The sequence below is a fragment of the Tachypleus tridentatus genome, chromosome 6 (genome assembly GCF_004210375.1).
Source record: "Tachypleus tridentatus isolate NWPU-2018 chromosome 6, ASM421037v1, whole genome shotgun sequence".
In the NCBI taxonomy this organism is placed as follows: Eukaryota; Metazoa; Arthropoda; class Merostomata; order Xiphosura; family Limulidae; genus Tachypleus; species Tachypleus tridentatus.
The window spans coordinates 145,354,744-145,370,022 of NC_134830.1; the positions used below are offsets into that span (position 1 = coordinate 145,354,744).

General features: G+C 35.0%; 1 protein-coding gene across 2 annotated transcripts in view; it reads right to left on the reverse strand.

The window, feature by feature from the left end:
• LOC143253956 (AT-rich interactive domain-containing protein 3A-like) overlaps positions 1 to 15,279 on the reverse strand; it is a 106,173-nt gene that overhangs the window by 8,166 nt on the left and 82,728 nt on the right. For both annotated transcript variants that reach the window (XM_076508617.1, XM_076508619.1), the window contains exon 6: positions 4,249 to 4,514. In XM_076508617.1, coding sequence (XP_076364732.1) covers positions 4,249 to 4,514 — 266 coding nt within the window. The remainder of the gene's footprint in view (positions 1 to 4,248; positions 4,515 to 15,279) is intronic.

Below are 15,279 nucleotides of genomic sequence, written 5' to 3' on the forward strand. Positions count from 1 at the left end.
TCCGAGGGTCGCGGGTTCGAATTCCCGTCACACCAAACATGCTCGCCCTTTCAGTCTTGGGAGCGTTATAATGTATCAGTCAATCCCACTATTCGCTAGTAAAAGAGTAGCCTAAGAGTTGACAGTGGGTGGTGATGACTAGCTGCTATTCCTCTCGTGCAGTTATGCGCGAAATTCAAAAACAAACAAACTTATAGCAATTGTATCGACAAAAGCTCAGTTCGTGTATGTGATGTTTGATTTAGTCTTCACTCACCTAATGTGTCTTACATTTATATATATATCTTAAAAATAAGTAATATAAACACTACTAATTTATACTTGTGTATCTTTTCAATATACCAACTTATTTGGATAATATTTATTTCGTGACCAATTGTGAATTTCATAAAGAAGAAAACGTGAGGCATAATATGCGCTTCAATTATTTTCACGACCTAATCACTTCGCCCGACGTGACCAGGTGGTTAACGCACTCGACTCGTAATTTGGGAGTAGCGGGTTCGAATTCCCGTCACACCAAACATGCTCACCCTTTCAGCAGTGGGCGCGTTATAATGTAACGGTAAGTCCCACTATTCGTTGGTAAAAATGTAGCCTTAGAGTTGGCGTGAGTGGCGATGACTAGCTGCCTTCCCTCTACTCTTACACTGCTAAATTAGGGACGGCTAGCACAGATAGCGCTCCTGTAGCTTTACGCAAAATTCAAACCTAATCACTTGTTTTCAAATGCAGCTACCAGTACGAACGCTACAGGATAACAAACAGTGAAGGAACCCGTCTTATTACAGAATTATTGGATTTCTTACCCTTTCCTACTAGAAGCCCCCGGGACCCGGGAGCTAAGTGTTAAATTTGAGAGCTTAAAAACACTGAAAATAGGGTTTCTATACCCGCAGTAAGCAGAGCATAAAAAGCCATTTTGTAGCTTTTCGCTTTATAACAAAAGAATGCTACCAAAAAGCAGATTAGTAAATTCAAGTTGAATTTAACATTCGAGAAAATCGAAACATGGAAAGAAAATACTTTTAAAAACAATAGGAATAATTATTAATTGAAATTCACGTGGTATTCAAAAGTTTTGGAATTTACTAATTCTAACTTAATCTCAAGCGTTTTAAGTGAGATGTTTGTTTATTAAAAGACAATCAAAATATCTTAGTCCCGATACTAATCACAATAACTGAAAGTTGGTGTCAGATCCTTAAGCTCTAAAATAATACACGGAACAAAAGTATCCAACACTTCACAGCATTACTTCGAAGAAAATATAATGAGTATTAAAAGTAAAATAAATTATAAATAGAAGGAAATTAAAGAAATTCCAAAATATCACTACAAATATGTCAAGCAATTACTGACCTAAAGATGTTCGGTAAAACAACAGTGAAGTATTATTAAGTATATTAAGTTGTTCAGAATATATATAATTGAAAGAGTAGCAGGTGCGCTTGCGTAGGAAGCTTTTTATACTTCATTGAACTATGCAACAATGCGATTAGGAGTATGCAAATACGAATGAGGTCATCCATCATATGGATAAGGGAAGAATGGGTGTAAATAGAACAATAAGGGAAGGTATCTGCAAAATGGATCTATTGTCCCTAAGAATGTTTGTGTGTTGTGTGTGTAAATTTTTTCAGTTGTTTACAGGCACTTCAGAGTACCAGTACTGTCACAATGTTGAGTTTAGTAACGTAGTTAGATCGGGTATCTCTTTCTAAGTAAGTCGATCGCTATGTCATTTCTGATCAGACCATTCGGCTCAAACAGTCTTTTTTACTAGAGGTGTTTCGTGGTTATCACGAATAGGTTTAACACACTTAAGTTTAACCTCGCAATCGCTGATCCGCCACACACGGTTATCACACTCGTTCAGAACTCTATATACCTAACCACATACACGAGCGGTTCAGGCAGGTCACAACTGCTTTAATTATGTTAAATAAATAGCAATGCCTTTACATTTTATAAACTTTGTGCATTCGAATACAAGTTACCACAACCAAAAAACATGTTTCCTACACGAAGCATGAGTTTCCCCTAGTCTTTTATTAAGTACCTGAAATGACAAAAACAACAAAAGAATTAAGACAATAATATAGGAAGAAGAGATAAAATGATGTTTATTAACGTTCCTTGAATTTATCGCGAAAAGCTATGTAAAAATCCATTTACGTATAGCTGTTCAATAGAGAGGGAAGAGGTAGTCAACAGTACCCACTACCTGCTCTTGGTTTACTCTTATCTAACCGAATACTAAATAGGTTTTCACCGTTACCCTTATAATACACCCACACCCCCAAAGGGTGGAGAGCATTTTTTTGGCAACAAGTGAAGAACTATGAATCATGTGATTCACAGTCTGGGCTTGCTAACTTTCAGGATACCCTATGTCTGCCCTTCTTCATGAGAAAGAAAATTTAAAAATGTTATAAATGTAATATGTCTGCCCTTCTTCATAAGAAAGAAAATTTAAAAATTATATAAATGTAATGAAACAGTACTTTAAAATCACATATTCGGAGAAGAAAAATATTACACGGTGAAGTAAAGATAGCAGCACCAGCGTTCATAAATATATCCCTCGACTATGAATGGGAAATATTTTCAATAAAACAACTCGCAATTGATGTACTGAATAGACTTCATAATTTTTCTCTCAGACAAATCATAGGTTCAAAAATTGAACACTGAAACTTTGGTAAAACAAAGGAGACATAAAAGTATATTTTAAGCTCTATCACCAACCGCGATTACAGTTTCAATCAATGTTGAAGCCAATTTTCACCATTTACAGTTTAAACTTATAGAAAAAAGCGTGTTATTGCCCTATGATGTACCTTAACTTTAACTATTCCATTGTTTTTTATTAATAGCTGTCATGGTTATTAAGTACATTATCGCATTGTGTTATTGTTGTTTGAAGTTAAGCACAGAGCGACACAATAAATCGTCTGTGCTTTACCCAACACTGGTATCAAAACCCGATTTCTAGCGTTGTAAGTACGCAGACATCAGCGTGCATACTTTTCCATAAATCTTTGAAAACTATCACTTAGAAAACATACATTAACTTTCAGGAACAATATCTCCACTTAAAATAAATACATAGCTTTGTACTGAAGATATCACAAGTATAACAAAATATTCATACATTATCATACATAGGACATAAACAAATGTCGTTTAGTTTTAAACTTGTTGCAAAAAAGTACTACCTATTAAATATGAGTTTCTAAAACAAGTGACGTTGAAATATTAAATAAAAATATCCCTTTTTTTATCATGATGCAGGTATGTTTAACAATCTTTTTGTTGGAAATAACAGTACTTATTATTATAACATAAAACCTACACCCTATTTTTTTTTTTACTGTTCAACATCCATAGAAAACAAAAATAGAAAAACATCTGTAGCCTCTTAACACACTTAATCAGAACAAACATCACAATAAAATCAAATCAGTCACTGTGAGAGATATATGATCAAAGGCCCGTCATGGCCAAGTGTGTTAAGGTGTTCGACTCGTAATCCGAGGGTCGCTGGTTTGAATCCCAGTCGCGCCAAAACTACTCGCCCTCCCAGCCGTGGGGGTGCTATAATGTGATGGTCAATCCAACTATTCGTTGGTAAAAGAGTAGCCCAAGAGTTGGCTGTAGGTGGTGATGACTAGCTGTCTTCCCTCTAGTCTTACACTGCTAAATTAGGGACGGCTAGCGCAGATAGCCCTCCTAAAGCTTTGCGCGAAATTCAAACAACAACAACAAGAACAGGCTATGTTATGATTTTCTAAAACATGTTGAAATGGTATCAGATATGTAGTAACAAATAAACTGTAACTATTGAGTAACTAATTACGAGAGTAAAACAATGTAAACGAAATATTTACTTCCCATATTTTAGCAGAGTGATTGTTGAAAATTAACATATCAATTACCTTTATAAGTAGTTGAAAATACTTCATACGTTAAGAGAATTCAAGACATAAGTCATATACTAATTGCACGTGCAAATGAATGAACCGGTTAAACAAGGTGCAAGTTATTCAATGTTCACAAACTCATTGTATTTTCTAAATAGCAGAGAAAGGCACGTTAGTTCCAAATGCGTCTTTCGTTTTTATCAGTTTACATTTTATTGTTATTTTTGTAACTTTGGAAACCACATCTCTCATTGAAGGAGTTTTTGTTGTTGTTTTGTTTTTACTGTTGCTGTTATTCTGGAATATAACTTAGGTGATTTACCTGACGATAGTCCATGGTTTGAACCGTGTCCATTTACTTGTCTCGATACAAGATCAAGAGGAGAAGCGTGATGAAGAAGGCTCGGCTGGTTGTGATGGTGATGATGATGATGATGAGAGTGCCGGGAGCTACTAACCATCTCGGCGTACTGTGTGTAACTAGAACGACGCCCTTCCCTCCTGTTGCCATCAATAGCTGCCTGCAGCTCCTCCGGCGTACTGAGTTTCTCCTTCTCACATTCGTAAGGGTAGAGATATTTCATATACCTGTTGAGGTTCAAAATACATAAGAAACGTAATCAAACTATAAATAAGACAATACTGCAGGCGGTTTTGTAATACAACAATATACATCAGTAAAAAAATAGCATATGATAATAGGAGATACGTGTCTTCAATATTCATCTTACTTCTTTTAAAACTTCTAATGACATTCGATGCAGAAGATTTCTTTAAGTGTACAAATGGTTTTTAAGAAGAAAGTTCACATATAAAGACACCCCACGTTCAATGTCAACAACAAATGGCTGTTTATATATTCAGGTACTAGTACATTGTTGTTGTGGCCACAGCACGTTTAGGTAATTTTATACTGTAGAAAAACTAACAAACACATACATATATGGAATGATAAGAAACTGTTTAATAAGCAAACGTAAACAGAAAGATGGGAGAGAATCAGAGAGATATTTAGGGGCTATTTAGTTTTGAAAGTGAAGACCAGATCTTCCAAGGGAATGCTGGACTTCATTTAAAAAAACACGATACTATTTTAATTTCAGGAAGTTCCAATAACAATAAACGATTAACCGAGATTGAATGCCCATGAAGTGCTCATACTATTTAATTATGCAGTAATCTCTATGCTCTTCGTGAGTGTTCGTGTTTTCTTATAGCAAAGCCATATCGAGCTTTCTGCTGAATCCACCAAGGGGAATCGATCCGCTGAGTTTAACTTTGCCAATCCGTAGATTTACCGCTGTAGCAGCGGGGTACTATGCTCATTGTGTGATTGTGTAATATTATACCCATAAGTAATAATAATCAAACAGATTAACCTAATGACATATCTTGTACTGTAAATGTATGTGTATGGAAACTGGATTTCCGCATGGACGACTATCTTTTTATTTTTTGTATTAAATTCGAAGGCATTCCCCATTGTCAGTTAGTAAAATAAATCCGCAAGCTTCGTATGAATAATTCATAACTGCATGATCCATTTTCCAACTCGGTTGCTTATGTAAGCAGAAGGGACCATTAACCAATAGCAGCTTAAAAAACGAAAGTTTCAACATAACTAACACTAATTATAAGTTCCTTGTAAAGAAGAATTATTTAAAAGAAAAAAAAACAATCACACAAAAAAGAACTAATTATGCATAGCAGTAAAATAGGGGAAAATGTCATGTAAATACGACTGTTTGTGAAACTATTTTCTTTCTCCAGTTTTTAAAGTACACCATGTATAATTCAGTACATCTACAATTTCAAGTAAGAAAGCAGAAAGCGTCAGCCACGAGACCTCTGCTGTTTTTTTTTTTTTTACTTTACCAGATAAAGAATCAACGAACTGATTTGCCTTGTGAACTTCAGAGTTAAAATTGGTCAGTGTTCTGCTTCATAGCTTTATGTTTAGCTACATTTCTAATTCTTTCAAAGAGGTAACTGTTGAATGGCTTAACCCTTTTATTATAAAACATTATTGTTGGAAAATTTTTGGCCTAAAGTAACTTAAACAGCGTTATAATACTTCATAAAAACAGAGATATAATAGATAATGGAACAGTAATAACACAGGAAGCATAATTAAGTATTAAGACAGTACAGAGCTACTGATCAAACAAATGCACACCGATAAGGTGACATATGACAGCACGGGAAAATAAAGGATATAAAACATCATTTAAAAACAGGCAAGTGTATTTAATTTGAACTATTTATAATTGCACACAAAGTAAGAAAGATATCACAAAAAGACAAGCATTTTTCTTGTTGGTTTGCTTCATAATTATCGTAAATCTATACGCGCATGACCTTCCTCGTTTTTAACGTATAAGAAAAGATGGAAGGCAGTTAGTCAATATTACTGACTGCCAACTCATGAGCTATGTTATTTAATTGAATAGATGAATCTTGCCGCCATTTTTATAGGCCTTCACGTCAAAGGGTCACGAACAATGAATCTTCCGGCCACCTTTACACGTTCTTAAAATGTAGAAAATTTATCAATCCATATAACATATTTCAAACTGTTTCTACAGCTATATTCATTTATTGGTTCATTCTCCATCTGGCCCAGCATGGCCTGGAGGGTTAAGGCGTTGTACTCATCATCTGCTGGTCGCAGGTTCGAATCCCCGTCACACCACACATGCTCGCCCTTTCAGCTGTGGGCATTATAATGTTGCAGCCAATCCCACTATCCGTTGATAAAAGAGTAGCCCAAGAGTTGGCAGTAGGTGGTGATGACTAGTTGCCTTCCCTCAAGTCTTACACTACTAAATTAGGGATGGCTAGCGCATATAGCCTTCGTGTTGCTTTGCGCGAAATTCAAACCATTCTCCATTTACAGTATGAATTAATATAAATTTAGAAAAAACAAAAACAAAACTTATTATCAATTTAAAGTGGCTTAAACCTTTATTTTTGGTTTAGAGTTAACGGAAGAAACTGTAGTTTACCATGATTACTTCTCTACAACTTTTTGCCCAATTTCCTTATTACAAGATCCACTGGGTAACTCATAACATTTTGCCCCAAAATTTCTCCTATTCATATGTGTACTTTCTAATATATTTTGTTTTCTTTTTTGATAACTATCTCATTCTGCTGTTTGCAATATAATTCAAACTGTTTTAAGTAAACTTATGTCATTTGAACTTACAATTTTTCTCTTTGATGATATCGAACTATGTTATGAGTTGAAAAGTTTGTTGTAGATGCGATTTGAAAATAATGTTAATTGAAAAAGAAATATTGCAGGTTACTCTGCCTTTTTTATATTTTTCTCTTCTTAAAAAGGCCTCTTTTTCTTTGACAAACGTGGTTCTTGCTATTTCTGAAAACACGGTGTAATATCGAAAAGTGCAGATTTGGAGTCGAATAAATGAATGATTAACTATGTTATGTTGTTATTACATTAACATAAAAAAAAATATGTAGCGAATTTCCGAATAAGACTTGAAGCGAACAAATCCACGATTTTGTACATTGGTTATAGCCTGAGACGAGCGGATGAGACCCCGCAGTGGCACAGCGGCATGTCTGCAGACTTACAACGCTAGAATCCGGGTTTCGATACACGTGAGCTTCGTATACTTATCCATCAGAATGTAGTGTGGTAACGGAAGGTGATTTTGTTGTAAGGATTTGACTTTTATTAAACTATTTTCATTCGTTGATCGGTGACTTTATTGCACATGTGCATTAAATGAAAATACGGAAATGCAACTGGCAAGTATGTCCTACTATTTATCTGGAGTAACTCAGTTTTTTTTTGTCAGTGGATGCTATTAAACAACTTGCCTTCCTTCTAGTTTATTAGTTCAAACTAAGATATGGCTAACGCAGAAAACTCTTGTATACGTTTGCACGACATAAACAAAACTTACAAACGAAAAAAATATATATAACTGATCGCGCGTGTGTTTTCTTATAGCAAAGCGATATCGGGCTATCTGCTGAGTCCACTGAAAGGAATGAACCCCTAAGTTTAGCGTTGTAAATCAGTAGACTTACCGCTGTACCAGCGAGGGACTATTTGATCGCCCCCACACTCCAAACCCCGAGCGGAACAGCGGTATATCTGCGAACTTACAACGCTAGAATCCCAATTTCGAAACTTGTGATGGACAGAACACAGATAGTCCACTGTGTTGCTTTTGCTTAACTTCAAAACAAACAAACAATATAAATGATCAAACTCTTAGTCATTGGTATGAAGCAATAACCTGAGTTATATACTTATTCCTATTCACTATTATTATGTCGTAGCTGTTTAATGTAATTTTATAAACTATAGCTATCTTCAGTGACAGTCAAGAAAACAAGAACTGTTATGATGCAAAACTGATAAGGTTTTCATATAATTTTGTAACGTATTTTTGTTATAACACACGTATAATTTTTATGACTGTGAAATTTTCACGAAAATACTCATTTAACATCTAAATCAAATAAGTCAGCTTAATGGTTAATATGCCGTTCTGCAGATCATGAGGTTCAAGGTTTGAGATGTGATGTCGCTAAACACGTTTCACACTACTAGCTATAGGCACCTTATAAAAGTGACAATTACTCCTATTATTTCTATTTAAAGAGCCAAACAAAGCTAACAAAACCTTTATTGCGACACGTGCTATTGATTGTTTGTCCGCTCTCTCTGGAGAGTGATTTAAAATTAAATTTTCACTATGCCTAAACCTTTGGGGTCTATGAGTTAAGCTAAGCCCAAGTGTTTCATAAACTGCAGTTCAGGTTGAAACTTCCTTTTTCAATTTGTTCATGTGCAATATACAATCCAGTGCTCGGAAATAAACAAACAATTATTTTAAAATAAAACACATCTGATATTTATATCAAAAAATCGTCGCTTAAAATATATTCTAAAATAATTATTACACTATAAATTTAAAATTATGCTTCGTAAGTAACAAGATGGTTTCCACATAACATTATTTATTACACATAAAACACTGGATGCTAAATAGCTTTCTGCTGTGTATAAAATTTCACACAAACTCAAACATTGTATATTTGCCATGTTCATGTAAACTTACATAAAAATAAATTAGAATTCACAACATGAAGCATTAATGATTTGATCCAATATAAACTGATAAAAATCAAAAAAGCTATCAAACATCATTATACTAGAGAGACAATTTTATCACACTAAAATAATAATTCTAAGCAAAAACTGCATATAATTAATTAGAAGGCACTCTCAAAGGTTTAGTAACAGGGATGTCTATTGGCTACCCATTCGAATGTAAGACACGATAAGAAGTCATGTTAACCTACACACTTTTTGTATTTTGTTAAAAGTTTTTGTTGTCATGGTTAACTGATGCTCCATAAGAGTATTAACTGAAGATTAACAAATTCACAGTTAACATGAAGCCATATTTTCGTCATTTCAGCTAAATTACCACAGAAAACACTTTATATTCCACGCACGCGCATTATATTCCAATGATATGATTATGAATTTTATGCCTCCGTGCAAACAAACAAAAAAAAATCCAATTAGGCCTACCTTCTTGCGAAAAGGAAGCCTCTACGTTGTATATGTATTACTACACGTAACTCATATGTCAGTGCAAATGTATCAAGCGATTGGATGAGTCAGACAACCGTAACGACGTCATTCTACAAGTTCTCTCTGAAACCCCTGGAGTTTTTCTGTAATCAAATTACGGTTCATGGCAAACCGAGAAAATAGATTCATGGTGTACAGAAAACACTGAAATAATTTTAGAACCGCTCTCTGTAGGTTAACTTAATTCAAAAATCTTTACTTTTAGCAAGTATATACGTCATGATGCCATATGACTCATCTCAGCACACTACAAAATATCATTAAGTCTGCTAAGAGCTTCATCAACCCGATAAATCCCATGATTCAGAATATAAACTCGTACTGTCATTGTACTTTGTCATACACGTAATAAACAAGAATCAAATAAATCCGTGAATAAATAAATCCCATGATTTACAATACAAACTCGTAATGTCATTGTGCTTTGTTAGATACGTAATAAACAATAATCAAATAAATCCCAATATTTATAATACAAGCTCGTACTGTTATTGTACTTTGTTATATACGTAATAAACAAGAATTAAATAAATCCGTGAATATATAAATCCCATGATTTACAACAGAAACTCGTAGTGTCATTGTACTTTGTTAGATACGTAATAAACAATAATCAAATAAACCCCAATATTTACAATACAAGCTCCTACTGTCATTGTACTTTGTTAGATACGTAATAAACAAGAACCAAATAAATTTATGAATAAATAAATCCCATGTTTTACAATACAAGCTCGTACTGTCATTGTACCTTATTATATACGTAATAAACAATAATCAAATAAATTCCTGAATAAATAAATTACTTTTTTGTTAACTACAGATGATATACTTTCTAAAATACAAGTGTTCACAACAGAGTAGCTACAACGCAAATCGAATTAATTTTTTTAGTCATGAGTATAACAAGCAGTGCACAGAGTCGAGCTGGCCACATGTACAAGGAACCACGAATAATTTAAGATAATTAATTTCTTCAAACAAGTACAGGTTATGATTTCGAAATCTCAGAATTTTATAACTTTTCGACTACTCTAATCGAATCTTTGAACTTGAACATTACTTTTTTTATAAGGTACTCTGGGCTTCACGATTTGGAAAGCACCTTTGGGACAATGGGAGGAGAACCATATATCCCAGAGTTGAGAGTCTGACACGCTAACAGGGAGCAACCGACCCTCTGGTAAGCGTGAAGACAACTGCCAACACTTTCTATACAGTTCAATCAAGGCCCGGCATGGCCACGTGGATTAAGGCGTTCGACTCGTAATCCGAGGGTCGCGGGTTCGAATCCCAGTCGCACCAAATATGTTCGCCCTTTCAGCCGTGAGAGCGTTATAATAAGTGATCAGTCCCACTATTCGTTGGTAAAAAGAGTACCCCAAGAGTTGGCCGTGATGACTAGCTGCCTTCCCTCTAGTCTTACACTGCTAAATTAGAAACGGCTAGCGCAGATAGCTCTCGTGCTGTTATGCGCGAAATTCAAAAACAAACAAACTTATAGCAATTGTATCGACAAAAGCTCAGTTCGTGTATGTGATGTTTGATTTAGTCTTCACTCACCTAAAGTGTCTTATATATATATCTTAAAAATAAGTAATATAAACACTACTATATATAGCGTTGTAGTTTTATTATTGGTTTTAATTTATACTTCTTCGTAAATTACATGAAAATTTTATAGATTATGCAATAAATGTTTGTTTTTTTAATTTCGCACAGAGCTACACGAGGGCTATCTGCGCTAGCCGTCCCTAATTTAGCAGTGTAAGACCAGAGGGAAGGCAGCTAGTCATCACCACCCACCGCCAACTCTTGGGCTACTCTTTTACCAACGAATAGTGGGATTGATAGTAACATTATAACGCTCCCACGGCTGAAATGGCGAGCACGTTGGGTGCGACCGGGCTTCGAACCCGCAAGCCTCGGATTACGAGTCGAACGCCTTAACCCACCTGGTCATGCTGGGCCAGTGCAATAAATGAAAACGTAGCTTTTACCACCCAGTAATAAATAAAACTAGAATATCATTCTCACACAAGTACTATGATTTTAAAGTTTATATAAAAAAATCCAAAGTGTTTTGCGTAAATAAAACAAAACTACGTTGAAAATACTATAATGTTTTACAAGTCTAAAAAACTAAAATTTCGAAAGAGGTATATTTACAATTTTCGGTTTTCATCACTTCAAACTATATTTCTATGATATGTTAACTTAACGCGGTTTTAGACAAATTAAACAACTTCAAGTAGTGCCTATGGGGCAACCATTCCGTTCTTCTAACCTCCTTCCAATTTCCATAACATTTCTAACAACCAGCTCATGACGGCGCCACAGTTAGAACAAAGAAGATAATTAGAGACTCGACACACCGCTGGACTCCTCAAGCTAGTCCAGGAGTGTAGAACGAGGGGTCGCTAGATATTTTGAGCTACTCCGCAAAATTTGCATTTGATCAATTGATCAAATGACTGTAGAATTTACTTTTAATTTACTGTCACTTGTTTCAAAGGAATGGGGCATTATAATTTTATCGTGTTCCAATAAAGCCAATTATTTTCTAATATAAATTAAATATTTCTCTTCTCGAATGGCGAATGTTTCCTTTCAGGATTTTTATCTTTGTTACACTTACACTGACATCCATAATTTGACCGTATATCTCAATCTTAAGGTTTGGTTTGGCTTGCATTTTGTGCAAAGCTACACGAGGGCTATCTGCGCTAGCCGCCCCTAAATTAGCAGTGTAAAACTAGAGGGAACCGCTAACTCTTGGGCTACTCTTCTACCAACTAAAAGTGGGATTGAACGTTACATTATAACGCTCCCACGGCTGAAAAGGCGAGCAGCATATTTGGTGTGACGAGGATTCGAATCCTCATATTACGAGTTGAGTGCCTTAACCACCTGGCTATACCGGGCCCAATCTTTGGGATTTGAAAACATAAAAGCATTAAGAAAGCTTATGTTATTACTTTATACAACATAGTCAGGCCTAATATTAAAGCTTACTAGTGCTCTTAGAACTGGGATATGTATCTGTTCTTGTTCTTTGTATTACTAGGACATTACTTTTCAATGTGTATAATACACACGACTTAACTGTTTTTACACATTATCTCTAAATTTCGTATTCTTTAAAATCATATATTTGTTGTTGACGTTCCGTAGAAACAAAAACCTGTAATCTTTGGTAACCTTTTATGCTAATCTTTATCAGTACCAAATGAATGTTTTTTTTTTTAGATTTACATATTATAAAGTTCTACTTACATATGCGAAAATTGTAAGTTTATAATGTTTATTCAAGTTCCTAACAGATGGCGCAGTCTACATTACAACATACGACTCAATACAAGAGGATTGACTTTTTAAAAGTGGCATATCACGTTCAGGAAGTACATATTAGGAAGAACTTCCGAGTGGAAGTAAAGAAGAGTATATGACAATATTCCAGCTGCAACATATCTGCTAGGCCTAGTGCCGTATGTATATTAAACATCGCGCAAGGCATACAAAATAGGTTACTTACAGACACACAAACACACTACCTCTCTCGATCTGGCGTGACCCAGCAGTTAACAAGCTGTCCCGTTACCGCGCTCAACACCTTGGAGGCGTGGGTGAATTACAAAAATGATGGTCAAATTCCACCATTCGATCAGAGATGTCGAAGAGTTGGCGGATTGTGTTATTTATTTCCCTCTAGTGCATCAGTTTAACCCATTGGCTCCAGATTCGCCGCATAGGGTATGCGAGTGTGCTCTATACAATGTATGACTCGCAATAATTGCGCATGCGTTTATAGCAGGCACAGTCAAAAGGGTAAATTAGGGAGACAGCTAACGATAACATTAGAGAAAAACTCTCGCACTCTGTATCTTATACATACGCACACACATATCCAAGACCAACAATAATAAGGTATCGCATACAAAAACATAGTAAATAATACTTAGATATAACTACCAAGCAGGAAAAGTAAAGTGAACGTGCCTGTAGAAGTGGGCCACACACATAGTACTGTAGGAACTCACCACTTCGCCTTTGTTCGCAAGACTTGAATACATACACAATGTGTATAAAGTTTAAGAGTAGATATGGATGTTGAAGTCCACAAGTCTAATATTTAAAACTACTACTCAACAGTCGTAAATATCTTTAGAAACGTAACTGTTACTAATGCCATAGAATAAGATTACAATATATGAAACAGGTTGTGGGTGGAGACTAATACATATTTTGAAAGTGATATTGGCCAATTACGTATATGGACAGTATAAAGAAATCTAAGACTTTCATGTAAAAAAATACCATTATTATAAAACTGGAAAATGGTATCTTACTTCTAAACACCAACTAACACAAACCAGATTAGTGTGTAGTTACAATGCCGTTAACTTGTGATTATATATCATAACCAAAAAATAACCCAGTAATTAATAACGCTGATTTAGTATATACAGTTATAACTAGAACTATGCAATTAATTAAAACAAAACACTTTTATAATTATTAGAATGCGTTGATTAATCAATTGAACAATCTTGCTGTTAGCGATATTTTCAGCTATAATCCCCACGAGGTTTGGTTCGACCAACTAAGGAGACTTGGATTAGTCTTAAATCCATATACTAGGCTAATAATGCAAAATAATTCTCATAACAAGACCAAACAGAAAAATAATAAAATATTACATATTACAATTAATACTATTAACGAAATTAACATCAAAGAAAAGAATATACAGTTACTAGTTAGCAGGGGTTCTGGCATGCCCAGGTGGTTAAGACACTCGATTCGCATTCTGCAGATAGCGGGTTCGATCCCCGTCCCACGAAACACACTCATCCTTTCAGTAGTTGGGACGTTATAATGTGACGTTCAATCCCATCAATTCGTTGGTTAAAGAGCAGTCCAAGTGTTGGAGGTGGGTGGTGATGACTAGCTGCTTTCTCTCTAGTTTGTAACTGCTAAATTAGAGACGGCTAGTGCAGATAGCCTTCGTGTGCTTTTCGCGAAATTTAAAACAAACCTATCTTATGTAAAACGTATGGTTCACAGGGCATTCTCCAAGCTGCAAGTTAGACATCATTACACTAAAGCTGTGGTACAGAAAGAGGTTTACCAAAAGAAACAAGTCCTCCCCAGTGTCCCAGCGGTATATCTACTGACATACGACGCTAGAAAAGAGGTTTCGATCCCCATGGTGGGCACCACACAGATAGTCCAATGTGCGATTTTGTGCTGATATTACAAACAAATGAGGAAAAGTGTGAGGCTTTAAGTTAAAGTTTTACAAAACTGATCGACCAATATAATTATTAGTCACTTATTTCTTTCCCAGAGTTTCCCAAGTAACCATCAATCCAAACACAAATAATATGTAGATCGCAAATGAAAAGAAACTGAAATTCAAATTAGAGGAACTGCTTAAAGACTTTATTGAAATAATATTTTGGAAAGTATGTGGCGGCATGTCAACGTAACAACTAAACATAAATAATGTAATAAAAGTCAGTCACATTAATTTTATATTATCGATTCAGCTAGATAAATCTTAACAACATATTGTTTCTTATACAGGTTATTTAATGAAATCAGGTAAATAATATACTTAAATGTAGATTAAATGTATCTGGTTTAGGATATTTAACTAAAACAATTCAGTTCTTCACTAGGGAAAACAATTATAAATGTTCTGAA